General features: G+C 40.4%; 1 protein-coding gene across 1 annotated transcript in view; it reads right to left on the reverse strand.

Annotated features, from left to right (window-relative positions):
* Positions 1 to 1,478: 1,478 nt before the first annotated feature.
* Positions 1,479 to 17,246, reverse strand: part of FOXO1 (forkhead box O1) — a 62,138-nt gene continuing 46,370 nt past the window's right edge. Inside the window, exons 2-3 of the mRNA XM_066176080.1 lie at positions 6,128 to 7,484; positions 1,479 to 5,737 (exon numbers count right to left, since the gene is read on the reverse strand). Of these exons, the coding sequence (XP_066032177.1) occupies positions 6,141 to 7,484 (1,344 nt within the window). The 3' untranslated portion in view covers positions 1,479 to 5,737; positions 6,128 to 6,140. The remainder of the gene's footprint in view (positions 5,738 to 6,127; positions 7,485 to 17,246) is intronic.

Consider the following 17,246-nt stretch of genomic DNA (forward strand, 5'->3'; position numbering starts at 1 on the left):
ATGCTCTTCTAGTTGTACTGCACAAAGCCCTCATCCGTTTTCCCATCATCTCAGTGATAAACACCCCCACAAGAAGTTTACTTGCAAAAAATACATGCAAAATTTCTGCATGCCCCAGGGTCCAACAGCAAGTAGAAGAATATAAAATAGGATGGGGCGCTGTCCCTGCCTCCTCATTTCAGCTATCATTTTGGCACATGCCAGAACATTACCCCAAGCAAAACACAATCAGGTAATGAACAGGGATTTGCATGCAATTCCTGTAGTGGGCATGACCACAGACACTGATCACTGCAAGTTATTCCTTCCAAGGACCTTCACAAATCCCATCTTTGCACACGACCTGCACAAAAAAAGGCTGCAAGACCTAATGTCATTTGTAGTTTTAACTGGATTATCAACTGAGGTGACACAGTTGACATTTCTGCACAAAAACATGTTTATTACAATGATGTAGTACTGACTCAGAGCACAAAGATGCTTTGAGGTTTTCCTGCTTCATCAGCAGATTTAAATCCCTTGTTGCCAGATTGGCATAAATTGCTAGCCAGTCCCTTCCCAAGAGACAAGCTTTGACTATGTCTCCCGACAACAGTAACTAGTCATGTACCAATTAGATGTGCATCCTTTCCAAAAACAGCGTCATGAACACCCAAACAGAGTATCTTTGGATCTTAGAATCCTCTCATTTCAAAAGTCAGGCTTTTGAAAATGTCAGGGAAGATATCCTCAGCTTCCCCTACCATGCAAAAACTCTTCCAAAATGTACACTGAAGAAAAAAGGGCAAAGCTAAAATAAAGATGGAACTGCAAGGTACAAGCAGAAATTGTTTTTTAGCTATCTTTAAATATTTCTATTTTTACAGGCAATTAGTTCTTTCATGTTCTTTAGGTCTACCTCTGCTCACTTTAAGATCAAACTGCCTTTTTCTTGCCAGCAATTCATTTAGAGCCCGCTCTCTGCCACCCCTTCCCTCCCCACCTGCAGGCAAGCAGGGATCTGGGCCTCACAAGACAACTGTGGCGTGGGTGTTATTGGCTGTCTGTTTTGGCAGCCTCTCATCCTTTCTTCCAGCTCTGTTTTGAAACACAATCTAAATTAAAAAAAATGAAATTTAAAAAAAAATTTAGACATTCCTGCTCTCCCTACTCACTCACATCAGCAGCACTCCCATCACCACAGCCTAAAGCATGGCTGCAAAAGGAGCAGCACCAGGAAGGCTGGCAAATGTTTAGCAAGGAAAAAACTTACTCTGAGAAAAGGTACAGACTTCAGGAGGGGCAGAAGCAAAAACCAGGGGAAAGAGGACCAAGAGGGCTTGGGCCCTCTCTCTTCCACATTTAATAGCATTAGGTTCCAACATGTAATTTGTACTAAAAGACTAATTCTTTCCTGTGGTTTTATGGATGTTAACATCCCCTTTTTTATTATTCTTTAATAATGTATTACATAACATTCTGATACACTAATTACCATCTCATGTCATAGCAATTTTATTAAGAGTTTATACTTACAAATACCCATTCTTGAAACGATTTCAGGACTTTTTGCCATTTTCTCTGAACTATGCTTGTTGAAGCACTGGCAACACAGTCTGATGCCGCTTCACGCATCTTCCAGTGATAACATATCTCTACACAAAGATGTGTCATGAGCCCTGGGAGTCAGGCATGGATTCTTCTTGCGTTTAGTCTCAAAGACTTGTAAACAAGTTACTTTTAGCACACTAGGTTGTGATTAAACACTGGTAACACAGCCCTATTAGGTTCCTGTACCTGCTACGGTTCCAAATCCAGAAGCAATGCCAAGAGAGAAAAATTCCTTTATACCAAGTAATGGAAAATTTGTTAACTATTCTGCAGTTAGTGTTTGCTCATTAATACGTTATCATCTCGCCAGGCAAGTCTTGGTACCATGAGGTATTTTTCTGTATAAAATTGCTAATGCCATCAGGATTGTCCAAACGGGACCATCATCATTAAAAAGATTACACGGTGAGGAAAGTGATTACGACAACATCTCAGTAGAAGGATTACTAATCACAAGTAGAATCCTGGTACAAATCTCATCCTCTGTATACAAGAAAGGACACAAAATCTTTTTAACATAATTTATATACATTTATGGCTTTATACAACAAACTGTCAGGGATTGTTCTCATGTGTCTGTAGAAGTACATCAGGCACTTTTTCTGAAAATATCCACGTATGAATTTTAATTTTGCTATGTGACTAAGTCAGAGCAGTGAAGCGTTGAAGAGCTGTCACACCACTCGCAAATAGAACTAGCAGTATGTACATGCCAATCTCTCAGATATTGCTGGTTTGTGGAACACCTTCAAAAAAGAGGCCATTTTCATGTCGAATAATTTGCTTTTTGCTTGCATAAACCATGCTGCATCTTACGATTACCAAAATAATAATAATAACAATAATAATAATGAGAATACCTTATTTAAAATCAGTCATAAATTAAGAATCCTAGCAATTTCATAATGAAAATAGGAATTTCAAATCAGTAAAAAAATAAAAAAGTACTAACATACATCCAGTGGTTTAACAAGTGCAAATTTTATACTGTTTTATAATTGGTCCAATTTTAACTTCTCAGGGATGCTCTGTTGACTTAAGCCAATAATAAGCAATATGACTTTTGCTTATAAGTGTAGGCAAACCGTCAGTTTATCAAAGCAGAGCTTTCCGATTAATGCATCTACTACCTAAACATACATCATATAGCTATATTATGGAAACAATACATCTTTATATTTAAAATATCTGAACAGCTCTATAATACAATAAATTTTTAATAACAGTACAAACCAGAGAAAAGTCAAAAACAAGGCTGCATAGGTAAGATCATCTGCACAATTCACAAACCAATCATTTACAACAATTCTGACAAACTAAGTTACTCCAGAAACTTTGTACTTTTACTGAAAAAGCATTTATAACTAGAGGTCACATAATGTTTGTTTTCAAGGCAAGACAGCATGCTCCTTCACCAACTTCACAGTATTCCAGAATTACAACTGCAAAACATTAGAATGGCACCACAAAAAAAACCCCAAAAACGAAAAACCCCAAACAAATGAACAAAAAAACCCCCTCAAAATTAAAAAAACCCTAAACCCCAAAAAATGCCAAATTGACCACGCAGCCCAAATCTCTGACTACCTACAACCATTTTTACACAATAATTAAAAGGGCTTTCTACAGATTGTTGTAAGTAAGGAAAGGCTACATTTATGTTATTCATAGGCATGAAAGGAAATGAATAAAATATCTCTTTACAGAAGTTATACAGTAGCAGTAAATAATAAACAGGAGGTATATTGTTAAATGTAGCATGTTCAGCTGCATCCCCATGGAGTATAGCATTGATTACTGCTTTCTTTGCATGCAGAGGTGGATTTTATGACTACTTTGGCCTATGTGTATCAGTGCCTATTTGGGAGCAAACATTTTTGCACATGCAGCAGACAGAATGATCTTCAGAGACCCCTGTATGAGCCCTCCACTTGCTCCACTGCCAGGATTTACTATCGTGTTTCAGACACTAGGCATTTGATGGTGAAGATGCTACCGCAGATATTTGCCCATAAAAGCAGGTGGCTTTATTGAAGCTTTGGCACTAAGAACATTTGATTTTGCTCAAAACAAGTTCAAAGACCAATTTCATGCGGGGGAAGATCCTGCATCACATCAGCCTCTGGAACTGCCTGACAACTGTAATAGCATATCTAAAAAAGTAGGACCAGCTGTAATGAGTAGTGATTTAAGCCCAACATGGAACTAAATGCTAGTACATCAATAAATACATCGCAGAGCCTTAGGAAAGTTGTAACAGGATCATTAAATATATGGCTTGCTACTAAACTTCATTTACTTGGCACGTCCTGTTTCCTTCTCCACCATACACCATCACTACAGGGAGGATGAGTTTCAATTAGGACATTTTCTAGTTGTGAGCTATTTAGACAAAAAAAAAAAAAAAAATCAGTGTAAAAATATTTGTTTCTCCCCTTCTTCATAACAGCCAACCCTAACAAAAAAAAGCTGTTAATTCTGTCAGTGCATAAAAAAAGCTCCAAGGATTTCTGTAACACAAATGTTGTGTAGCAACCAGTGAAAAGAGAGGTGAGGCCTGTTATTTACACATCCATTAAAACTGCATCATGCAATTACAAAAAAACCAGAAATCATTTATTCCAATTCCCACTCCTGAAAATGCTCAGGTAGTTGTCAGTGTGCTTACTCCAGCAAGACCACGCTTTTCCACAGAAACAAGACCTCTGCTATTAATGCTTTCCCCTACCCTAAACCTCATGCATTTGTATAACTTTGCCACTTACTTTATCTTTCTTTTTGGAAAAAAGTAATGTTTTGTCCTGCAATAAGGTCAAAGTTTTAGTCTCCCACTCAAAAGTATCATTTTTGCCTCTTGAAATCTACTGCTTTACAACGAAAACACTGAAGAACCCTAAAACTAGTGCTAATTAAGACAAATGACAATTTTGTCATTAAGTTTACTACAATTAGAAATTTTCCGCAAAAGGTCCTGCTCTTGAGTGCACAAATATTATGAGACCTCCATGAAATAAATATAAATGTGAAGCATTGTACAAGCATCTTAACAATGAATACTTAACACTTTGTGGTAGTTAAAATGATAATAGAAGCAGATGACATTTCTAAAAATGCATATATAAAACTGATTAAATATTTCTAAACATAAAGTTGTCTATATTTATACATCACACAACAAAAAAAGGGACAGAAATGTTTTGTATTCAAGATCCTTATTAAGTTTTTCCTTTATTAGCACTCCCAAGTGCTAGGGAAATTTATAAAAACATGTACTTAATCCAGTTAAAATACTGTACAAAATGAAGAGGTTATGAATGCTGCCAGATCTCAGATTTATTTTTTTTAAAGTTGCCTATGTAACAAAAGTAGATTTTAATTATAAGAAAAATAGCTTGGAAAGTATTCCAAAAATTATCTTAAGCCCAACAATAAAGTGATTAATCTGACAATGAAATCCAGATATATTCTTGCATAAATTTACACAAATACAGGTAACTTATCAAATGGCATTTAACCTACTGTTTGCTTTGAATACTCAGTGAGTTAAGTAGGATCATATTTAACAGGCTATTCTATTCCCATATGAAATGTGTGGCAATTTTGAGTAAAATAATGCAGTTCGTACTGCTGCAAGGCAAGTCCACAGTTATCTCAATTCATCAAAACACAGGTAACATCAACGAAGGTTAAACTTACTTAGGGCATGAGATCATCACAGTATTCTTACAAAAGTTTATAAACTTTTCTTGGACCAAAACAGATAGTCTTAAAAAACAATTCTTCTTCTACAGATCATACTGTACAAAACCGAAAGCACAACATGATGTAAGTAAGAGTCTTTGCTGTGATTATATGGTGTAGTGAATTTGGCACTTCAGAGTAATGAAATTTCCAATGGCACAGTTCTTATCTACAGCAGCACATAACCTGCAAACCTTGGGCAAACATCCTGTACAGGAAAACATTCTCTCTGCTGCCAACTCTGACGAAAGGAAGAAAAAAGGGGAAAAAAAAAAAAAAGACTCTAAAAAAAGTTAGTGCATGCGCACAGCTTTGTCAAGAAAATTAAAAAGAAAGGTGAAGGACATCTTTGTACTGCTTTTCTCAGTTCCTGCTGCCAGACAAGTCTGAAGAATTTGACCATATCCTAGGAAGAAAGAAAAAAACAACAAAAAGAACAAATTAACATTCACAACAGATGAATAAATCTATTAAAATATGCTCAAGCTAGCTTTAAGATACTTCAAATGGGGGAAAAAAGTATTCATTACTGGCTAGTAATCAGCAAGTTTTTTCTTTAAAACATCAATGACAAAACATTAGCGCTCCACATGAAGTAAGAGAAATTGGTACTCGACAGTCCTTATGCACCAGTGCAAACCTGATTCTCAAACTAACAAAGGACTGGAAAGTGACTGACCGTTACCGAGGGAGTTCACATGCCAACACAGAAGAACTCCCAGATTTTAAGCATCTTGACATTTCTTTCTTTTCCCTTTAGCTGTTTTGCAGATTTATTATAAAAAGCACAGCTTACCTCCTACTACATCCTAGCCTGACACCCAACTGTGTGTGGTTGTCTTTACGCTGTGCTGAAAACTTTGGTTAGGCAATACACTGTCAAAGTTAAAATCTAACGTTTCTCCATCCATGAGGTCATTACGGATAATCGACTCCATGTCACAGTCCAACCGTTCAATAAACATGTCATCTAAGTCACTGGGAAGCTTCTCCTGGTGGAGGGAAACAATTCCTACCCTCCCGTAGCCATTGCAACTGTTAACAGGGGCATACGGATTCATGGCATTCATCTGCATCGGGTGACTCATAGGCACTTGTAACGAAGTCTTCACTGTCGACAGGCGGTTTAGCCCTGATGTGTGTGACATGGTGTTCACTGTGTGTGACAAGGCACGGCCATTGACTGTAGGCGCTGGCTGGTTATGTCCCTGGTGAGGGCGGGCATTGGGGTTCATCATTTTGCTGTGGGGTGGCTGGCTGCCGTAGTTGGGCACCACCGAGTTGGCAACCATCAGCACACTCTGACCCAGCGCCCTGCCACCAGCCTGGGAAACACCAGCGTCCACGGATGCCAAGATATCGTTGTGCGGGGGAGAATCGGAAGTCAGTAACTCCTTCAGAAGTCCCGCGGGACAGCTGTATTGGCTCATCGATCCGTAGCTTGATTTACTGTCTTGGAGGGTCTGCATAGGAATCTGGGACAAAGAGCTCATGCTAGCTTGAGCGTAAGTGAATTTCCTGTAGTCAGGATTTGGTGAACCTATACTTGTGGTCGAGGACGCAAATGAGTAACCTGGTGTCTGCTGCATCAGGGTGGCAGATGAAGATTGGGTTGACACAGTCATTGATGTATTAGGTGACAAGAGATTGAGATTATCCAAAAGATTTTCCATGTTCTCAGAATTACTCATCTCTGAAAGGCTCGGTAGAGTAGAAGTCATTTTGGTGGTTGATGGTGGGTATACCATGGAGTGCACATCCCCATCTCCAAGGTCATCTTGCTCTGGCAAAATAGGAGAAAGTCTTCCGCTAATTGTGCTAGCATTAGAGCTCGTTCTAGGTCGAAATGTACTCCAGTTATCAAAGTCATCATTACTGTGGGAGCTGGGACTTGCAGGCCACTTTGAGAACTGTGATCCAGGGCTGTCACCATTTCCCTCTTGACCAGACTGAAGGGCTGTTTTTTTCTTGGCAGCTCTGCCTCTACTTTTGGCAAACTTGCTGTTGTTATCCATGGATGCTGCTCGCCTCCTAGGAGATTTGCCGCTCTTCCCTCCTTCAGGATTGAGCATCCACCAGGAACTCTTCCCTGTTCCTTCATTCTGCACTCTGATGAACTTGCTGTGCAGAGACAGGTTGTGACGGATTGAATTCTGAAAAACAGAATAGCATGTAAGAAATGGAGAAGACATGCATCTTTTATGGCATACGAACACCTGCTTTTGTAAGCATACTCTCATTTTGTTAGAAAGCACAGGGGTAATCATTAAATAAGAAAACACGCCAGCCTGGGGAAACATCTTTTATTGGCTCATGGCTCTGAACTGCCTGAAACAAGCTTGAAAAGAGTCGCCATGTCAATTTGTCTGTCATCTGCCCTCATCACATCTGACATTATGAAAAGTTAAATAAAACTGCAGGAACTGTTCTGAAATAGAAATTCCACATAAAGGAGACAAAATAAGCCAGAAGATCAAGAAGACAACTGAAGTGAGTCATCTAATGAATGAACGTGACTGTATTTATGGATTTTTTTTAATTATTATTTTATGCAAAGTTCAGGAATGCTAGATCCTGTTCTATGGTCCTTCTAATGGATTCTTATCCTGCACATCCCTACAGACACATGACACACAAATTGTCACTACTGCCACTGAGCATTACTGACGTTTATATCACTACATGAGATACATGATAAAATACATATAGAAAACCAGCTGAGGATTAAGTTCTAATTTTTATAAGTAAACATCATAAATTGCCTAAGAAATCACAGAAGATAAAGGAATGTAAATTAAAAGCCTGTAATGAAACCCTCAGTCTTAAAACCATCTTTCTCTTTCAAAATCAACATTTTAATATGCAAAATTGACTCTTCAAATACCTGAGGGCACCAGATATCTTGTGCCAAGAATGAGCGGAGGTACTGGAGTTTTTTTTTTACCTCCTCAGCCAAGAGTAAAGTTTCATGTTTTGTTCTTAAATACAAAGAATTTTAAAAAAAATCCAAACTGGAAGACCACGGGATGACCTGTTAACAAGAGACTAATCTTTGCGTTACCAAGCTGTAAATAAACCTATTTTTGCTCATGTAATTTTCTGCTGAGCATATGTAAAAACACTGTATCAACAGAAAAGTTTTCCTGTATCTTGACACATTTGCTAACAAAGGCCACAAGTTCAAAGAGCGCTGAAACAGGCAGTCATAGATGTTAATAGAAGGGTGAGACAGTACCATGGTCCATGCTAGGACTGCAATTCATGCAGAACAAAGAGGAGGGAACCACAAAACAACACATGAAAAAAATGTGTAAAACCAGAAATTAGATCTCAATGGCAGAGAAATCAGTAATTCACTACCTGCCTTTCATTCACAGTAATTCTTAGCAACTTGTCTGAAGATCTAAACAAGGCATGCCAGGTACAACCAGTCATCTCGTGTCTTAAACCAGAGACAGCAGGCACAAATTCCCTGCAAGAGCCAGGATATGTTTTGGACCATGGAAAGCCAAAGAAAGCAGGACTGGCCATCTGCAGAGCTCAAAAGAAGTGGTTACTCTGGGATCAAAGAGGAGATGAGTGGATGAGGGCAGCAAGAAGGTGTTACAGCCCTCCAACACCTTACAGGTGCTACTGACTCAAGACTATGCCCCCAGAAGTGCAGCTTCACCCCAAACAGGGGCACAAGACACTCCCTAACACCGGACAATGACAGAGCATGGCCTCAAGGCCAACTGTTCAACCAGCACAGCAGAATTAAACCATGTGCCTGAACTCAGAGGCCTTTCCAACCTCTCCTCCAAAGAACCATCTTTACAAGTTATCCCATTTAAAGAGAAACCATCAAAAATTCCCCATCCCTGGCACTGCTCAAGGCCAGGCTGGATGGGGCTTGGAGCCACCTGGTCAAGTGGAAGGTATCCCTGCCCATGGCAGGAGCTATTGGAACTAGATGATCTTCAAGGTCCCTTTCAACTCAAAGCATTCTATGACTGTGATGACTCTATGATTTGAGTGCTTACTTGCTCGATTTCAAAAAGAAATTCTCCTGCAAACTGTAAAGTAGGACTGTATCTCTTCATTTCAGGAAACCTTACAATCAAAATACCATCTTTGATCTAGCAACAGGGTGCTAGGGAAGGCCTTGGAATTTTATTTGTGCCACGTGCAGCTAACCCTAGGGAGGGCAAGCCTGTAACTCCATCTTTGGACGTGCCTGCAGCTCCAGGGGTTGGCTGAGAAGGCTTGTGAGGCCGGCCTGGCGCAGCCCCATTGTTTTCACTCAAGGGCCACAGATGAATCTGGACACAAGTCCAGCTCTACAAATTTCGCAAGAAAGTTGCTCTGTGTGGCTTTTGATTAAAAAACCTCCTGCGCCAGTTCATTTTTTTTTACTGTATTTTGTAAACATACCCAGTTGGCTCAGGATCACTGTTTAGTACCAAAATAGACATATCAAACACACAAAACATCGGTCAGGGAAAACACCATGAAAAGGCTCAGCTCCCTCTTCTCTGCTACACAAGTGTTAAATATTTAAGAAATCACTGCTATTCCTTAGTCATCAAAAATGCTATAATCTGGTATTATTGTACCGAGGACATTTGAGGTCGCTCTTTGAGTAACAGAACTGTCTCCTAACTCTGCCAGCAATGAAAAAAAAATTTTCCTAACAGGAAAAGGTTTGCAGCCCAGAGCTTGTTACATAAATTCCTGTTTTTCACGCAGCCAGCAGGACATTAAAGAAGCTATGATTTACTAACTTGGAAAAAGTGTTGAAGAGGTAAATCTTGTGAAAATATGCACTGCTGTTAATGATGTTGTGTCTACAAATCCTTGCCAGATGCAAACATGACCTGATAACAAAGTATAGTTTCAGCAGTGGATCTTGGCAGCCGGAGGAATGGCGCAGCTGTTAGTGGCTGGGGTGTGCGGCGCACCACCGGCCCCAGAACACTGCAGAGATGCCATCAGACATGGGTTCCACCTGGACTTTGAAGCGAAGCCTCCCAAAATCTGGCCTTTTGAAGCGGGTCTTCACACAGCAGCAGTTCATGCCAGATCACACTGAGCATAACTGCACTGGAATTTTATCAAAATCTGGGTCAGGATGGCAGCAGAGCTGCTGCCACCTGCGGAGTGCCTCCTGGGATTGAGTTTTTGCCTCTGAGATAAAGTAAACTTACTTCAGCATTCAGACCAGGAATTGTGGATATGCTTATTGCTACTCTCTGATTTAAGACTCAAAATATAAAAAACTGGTATCAGCTATGTGCAATGTGAAGAGCACATCCCAGCTAATAAAACTCGTGAAGCCGAGATAATTATTCCTTTGAGTCTACATATTTATCTCATTCAGCTGTACTTCTGACATTTCCAACAGCTCTACCGATATCCGATACTACATTTAAACCCAAGATAAAAATAGCAAAACTTGCAACTCAGTTAAACTTGACTAATTGCTGAGAAAAATTATATCTCTATCCCAATTGAAGTTGAGATATTTAATTACTTTTTTAGTAAATTGGGTTGATGTTTACTAAACACCTGAAAACTCAGTTGCTCTGTTAAACTTGACAACATTGTACTTCCTGAAGTGAGACCATACAGTGACACTTGGCCATCTTTCTTCCATCCCAGACCTTGGAGCACCAAAAGCAGAGGGAAGCAGAGCTCCTCTTTAACCCAACTGCAAACCTCTCCAAGCAGGACCCAGCTCTAAATTTGTGATTGTCCGGGGAGCTGCAAGACCCCAAATTTGTAAAAGCACTAAGTGCTCATGGTCTCTCCTGCCCTCATACTTTCATCCATGGGTACAGGCAGCACTCATCCCACCAGGATGCCATGATAGCCACCAAAAGGGAGAGTGAGGAATCAATGTGACAATCAATACACTTCACAAAAACAAGTGTATTTGCGATCAAGGTGCATAAGCTGACAGCATTGCAATAAAGCATGCCATGGCATCTCCAAGAGATTCACAAGTAACTAGTAATAAAGGTAGGAAGGAGCTGTCCTCTGGAAGCAGATGCAGTCGTAACAAACTGGGAGGCTGTAGGAGCAACACTGCTTCCAAAACACACAGGTCAAGGATTTCCATTATAATTAACAGTCTAATGACTGCCACTAAGTTTTCATTCAGACGACATCCCAGGACTATTTCTACACCTCTTCCAAGGGGATGGCCTACACAAGTTGCCAGCTTGTTCTACCATCAGCTGTGGTAGCACAGCCTATTACTGACAGCTTACGGCAGGTTTCTGAGCCAACACAATCTCCTTGCGGCGACAACACCAAAGCAAAGTTTTGCAGCAGAGAAGTGAAGACCACATCCCCCCAGGATTTCCATATGCTCCTACAGAAGACATTCAGCCTGTCTCTCTAGGTCTTTGTATGGGGACTCTACAGCAGGTCCAGATGTTCACATCCTCCTCCTCCTGGAGTCTCAGTGGCAAGTGCCACTCTAAAAAGAAGTCATTAACACTCCCAGGAAAGTGTGCAGAGGCCAGGAAGTTCTCCAGCACACTTGCTCACAGCTCATTCAGCATTAACAGCCAGACAGCAGCAGCAGCAGGGGCTATCCATGGCAAGTGGCACCACGTGGCATCTATCCAAGGCTAAGTTAGATCATGCCTGGCAGAACAGGCAGGTTTGTCTGCAATGGCCACATCGCCTGCACCGGTTTTGCTGTGGTTTCCAGCCGTGCTGCCAAGTTTACGGGGCTTGGATGAAGAGGGTGAGGAGGAAAGAAAACATTGGTAACTCCAGACCTACCAGAACTTCCTTTGGTACAACAGTCTGGTGTAAGGCAATCCTGTTTGTCTTACCTAGTAACTATGAAATACAGGAAGTTCAGATGCCGATGCTGCATATGGAGCTTGGATTTGCCTCAGAGCTAACGCTGGACAGTCATAAGCACTTGGTCTACAGACAGCACACATTTCTCTCTCAAAAAGTTTCCTGACACTACAATGTTCACCAACACAACCACACTGCAGTGTCAGAGGCCTCAAACACTAATGAAACAGCTAATTTTGCCACCCAGTTGTGGTAGTTTTTTATTACAGCTTGGAAACCTTCTCTGTTGTCCAATAAGAGTATGGACAGAAAGCATGTCACTTAGCCTCAGGTCAAAGAGTCATATTTAGAAGAAGCTGGAAACTCGCCACCTGCAGCTGCATAAAGGTGGAAGGGCAGGATTTCCTCCCAAACAGGTCATGCTTTTTTGGGTCCTTTGTTCTTGGGAAGGTGCTTTTGTTTGACTTCATTTTTCCTCCTGCAATGTTGAACAGCTAGGAAGTATCAGCTGGAAAAAGTGAAGAAATACTTTTCTCTTCCTAGGGGGACCTTGCACTTGTTTCTCTGTGCTTTCCATTACACCTGGTAACATAATGAGAGTCTTTCCCAGATCACCACCCATGAAACACGACCTCCAAACACGGAGACACTTCCATAAGCTGTTCCATGCGGTAAGATTTCAGCAAGGAAATCCCTTTTTCCATGCATAAATGTACAAGAACAGGATGGAGTGTGTGCTATTGCTGTATGGTTGCTATACATGTCTCCTGAACACAGAGGGGCTTTCCTGTGGCCATATGTCAGTGGCATTAATCTAAGTCCTGTACATTCTGCATTCAAGTTCACAGATTTATACTACCCTGTGATTCCTACTCACAGCTGTCAAAGACTAAAAAACTTTGAACACTGAAGGTGCTTGGCCATTCTCCAGGTTGCATCCTGCTGCCACCGGGGACTGGAGGGGATTTCTCAGCCACTGGAGTTTTCTTCTCTGGATCATGCTAACATGTAGGAACAGAAAATGCATACCCAGAGTCAGACATGGATGTTTGGCTAAGCATGCCCACATGTCAGAGCGGGCAACTCTGTTACCATGTATTTGAGTATTTCCCAATTGCTATACCCTAAAACCTCTTCCTCATCCTAGGCAGACTCCTTGAAAGCACTTTTCCACAATGGCAGTTTGGACATTTCTAACAAGATGGTAACACTGCCTACTCTCCCTACACAGGCACTTAGGGAGAACAAAATTAAAACTGTGAACAAGGTTCACAGTATGTCAAGCGTGCACACAGGGCAAGCACACACTTGGATACTGTTCCACATATGATGACCCCAACCAAAACTTTTAACCACTCTTACGTTTTCTGTGCCACCAAGAGAGAGACAGGGCCACAGCCAGGTTAACAATCACCTACATCAGTGTCAATACTGTGTTTTATAACTACATTTACTTCTGTGAGCACAACACAGGCATGATGTGTCATCAACACAGTGTAGACCAAATACACAGACATTTCATAGGATTTCAAGGCCAAGGAAACTAAGTAACACTGGCTACAAAAAACAAGGGACAAAAATGCACACGAAAAACATGAGATTTTTAAATAAAGTTTGTTGAATGGACCTTCATTTTACCTCTGGTAAAATCATCTGAACCAAGACAGCCAACAAGCTTGTCTAAAATCTATCCATTTTCAAAGGTGAAAGAAAGGCAACAATAAGAAGGCACCACAGTGTCATTTACAAGAAAAAGCAAATAGCCATCAGATAAATGATGGCTTCATTTATTAACTTCATTTATCAAACCATTGAAAGTTGTGAAGCGTAGGAAAAAAAAGGGAGGAAATAAATATCAGTTTAAAAAAATTCAGAGATAGCAGGGATAACTATTTTTTGGTGATCCAGACAAATTCTAATATTGCCTTTACAAAACTGATGCTGCAAGCTTTCCATTCCAACAGATGGAAAACAAATGTTTTATAAATATAAGGGTTCCATATTTGTAAATAAACATTTCTGTTTTCCACAAATATGAAACATATATATGTGCATGCACATATACAGCTCATGATAAAGAGAGTTCACTAGTGACACAGGAAGCCAACAAGGAGACCTCACTGAAGAGGAATGTTTTGAAGTCAGGACGCCCTTCAAATTAGGGCTTCTTCTCTGCTCTCCTTAAGCACTCACACCTCCAGCCTTCACAATCACATCAGTAACACAAAACCAGCGAAGTAGGGGAACTTGTGAAAAACCTGAGTGACCAGGTGCCATCACAGAAAAGCTGGTGAAGGATTCAAATAATATAACATCAGAGGACAGGGAAATAATCAGTCTTTCAAATCAGTTCCACAAAATATTGCCATTGCACATACAAAAGCCTGCATCTTTTGTTCAGGAAAGGTGAGGGAGCACCTGCATTACGCCAATGCTAGACCGAAGGAATGACAGTGCAGTCAAGGTGAGCATCGTGCACCACTGCTAAGGTGTGCCCATCAAAGGGGTTAAAAGCATTGGAATCATCTGTAGTCCACCAAGCCCTGAGGAAGGCTGCTGTGATTCGTGGTGGGCAGATAGCCCTTTTACAGTTATTCCCTGTGGGCTCTAATGCAGTGACCAGGAATGTGACTCTGCATGAATGCAGGCACCACACAACCATAACGGTCTGAGGAAAAGCTGTCCTCAAATGCAGAGCAAAAGCAGGTTATTGCAAGGAGAATGTGAATCACAACTATAGGCAGAGTTCACTAAACTGAAAAAAAAAATTAAGTAATAAAGTAGCATTTCATCCATACAATGCCAGAATGACTAATAGCTCAAAATTTTATTCTGCAGCTACAGTAAAGAGAGACTAATCGGTGTTTATTTTTTTTTCAGCCAGTGGGAATAATTATGATCAGTAGGACAAAAAATGTTAATCACTCGTTTCCTGTTTAACAGACAGCCTGCTTCACCTCTGCCATTCTCCACTGCTACACCCAATTCATCACAAAGACTACAGCACTTTTTATAGAAATCTTTCCCCCCAGCTCTTTTTCTTTCTAGAACTGCCTTTTATTGACATTCGTTAGCTCTAATGAAGAGGTACAAATGTGTATGCATGCTAAATATATCAATGCTAATTAGACTAGTAGATCATCTTAAAAGGAACACTGGAAATATGTTCTTACCAATTAGAAGTAATAAGGGTCAGAAGTAGGCCAAAGGCTTAAGTGCAAATTACAGAGGTGAAAACGCATTCTAGTAGAAAATAAGGCTAATTTTTTGCATTTGCCTTAGAGTGACAGAGAACTTCCAAGGAAAAAACCAAACTCAAAAACCCCAGATACGTTTACTCAAAGCTTTAACTGGTTAAGTGAAACAACTGTTAAGATCCCTGCCTGAGAAGCCACATACGTTTTGCAGACTAAAACCCCTGCACAAGGACCAAAGCAGACTTCTGCCACTCATCTAAGTAAAGGCACAAGCAAACCTAGACCTGTATGGTTTCAGCTGAATACTTTGCTAGGGAGCTGCAGATATTAATTTCGATGAATTAAGACTATTTGCTTCCACAAAACCACTGATAACCTAAAGTGTTGGAACGACTGTCAGGACCTGAGGAATTTACAAGCAATGTGCAGCCCACAACAGTTGAAAATGAGCTAAAACTGGGGCAGGTAAAGCAAACCAGGACGTACTGGAGACATGGGCTAAGTTCATGACACTTGCCCCATCCACTGTGCTGCCCATGCCTGGAGAAGCTCAAGGGCTGTCCATATTTCTTACCTTGAGAAGCAACATACCAAAGGGGATGTACAGATCTAACAGCATAAAAAGTGCTCTTGACTGAGCCTTTGAGTAGAATATAAAAAGGAGTAAACATATCTCCTTATTACACTTGTATTAGCATAGCAGAGGCAGTAGCAGAGGCAGTCTTTTCATTTAGCAAGCAAAGGACTACAGGACTCACATTCTGTGGTCATGGATGTCACTGAATACCAGTTTTTCAGAAACAAAGAGTCAATGAAAGCAGCAAGCTTCCTCTGCAGCAGGGTTAGCTGTGCCCCACAGGAAATCCCTGGCCTGAGGAAGCTGCAAGCCTTGTGAAAAGAAGGGCAAAGCCTTTTATTTACAGGCTGAACGATATCTTAGGTTACATCTCACTATGCATTTGATCTTTATTTTGACTACAGCAAGTGCAAGGATATACTAGCAAAATTTTGATATAGTCCCCAAAACTACAAAAAGAAAACTAAAACAAAGTTAAGTGTAGTTTTTTTGTTTGGTTTAGGGCATCTTTAGAGAAACTATTTAGTGCATCTAATGGTTAAGATGCTGCAGGTTTCATATTTGTAAGGGGACAGTGACAGCTTAAAAATAACACCCACCCCATGAATTTCACCTAGTGTTGTAAATGTCTCATGTAGATGCAGTAAACAAGAGAAACTGAGGAAAGAAGAAAGGGACATTTCTCTTTCCCTTAGTTTCTTTTGCATCTGAATACAGTTCAGTTCATAGTGACTGTTTTACTATTTATGTTTCCACTAGCCAATTTACCCTTTATCTGGCTCATACATGAAAAGAAAATAAAACATAATTTTCCTGTTAACAAAGTAGTAACAGAAAAGAATTGATTTCTTATGTTTTTATTAAAATAGCTTAAATAGGATCACAATTAAGTTCTCTTTAAACTCCTGCAAATCTACAAATATGTAAAGCATATTGCTTTACACAGTCATTATTTGTTCATTTCTTGTGTTTTTATACCCCAAGTTCACAAGAAGCAGTTATATATTTTCAATTACCCTTCTTCGTACATCCCAAAGAGGCACCACTAAAACTAGGTATTACATTTCTCCCCAGCTTCTTAGAACACAGTTCGCCTTGGTACTTATTTTCCCCCGCCACAGAAGCAGGTCAGACCACCAGCACACTCTCTTCAGGAGAGCTCTTACCAATTCAAGTTTGCTCCCACAGCCTAGCAGATTTTATGTAACACAATTTACCATTCCAAAGCCAGCAAAACCCCTCATCCAAATTTCAATACAGCCTTTGGCTATACTCCAGCATACACTGTCCCTCTCCGCTGTCTGGCCACTTGCAGCCACCCTCTTTTAAAAGGTGAAGTTTAT

Source organism: Chamaea fasciata, unplaced genomic scaffold (genome assembly GCF_029207755.1).
Source record: "Chamaea fasciata isolate MVZ Bird 193981 ecotype frontalis unplaced genomic scaffold, bChaFas1.0.hap1 SCAF_2, whole genome shotgun sequence".
Classification (NCBI taxonomy): domain Eukaryota; kingdom Metazoa; phylum Chordata; class Aves; order Passeriformes; family Sylviidae; genus Chamaea; species Chamaea fasciata.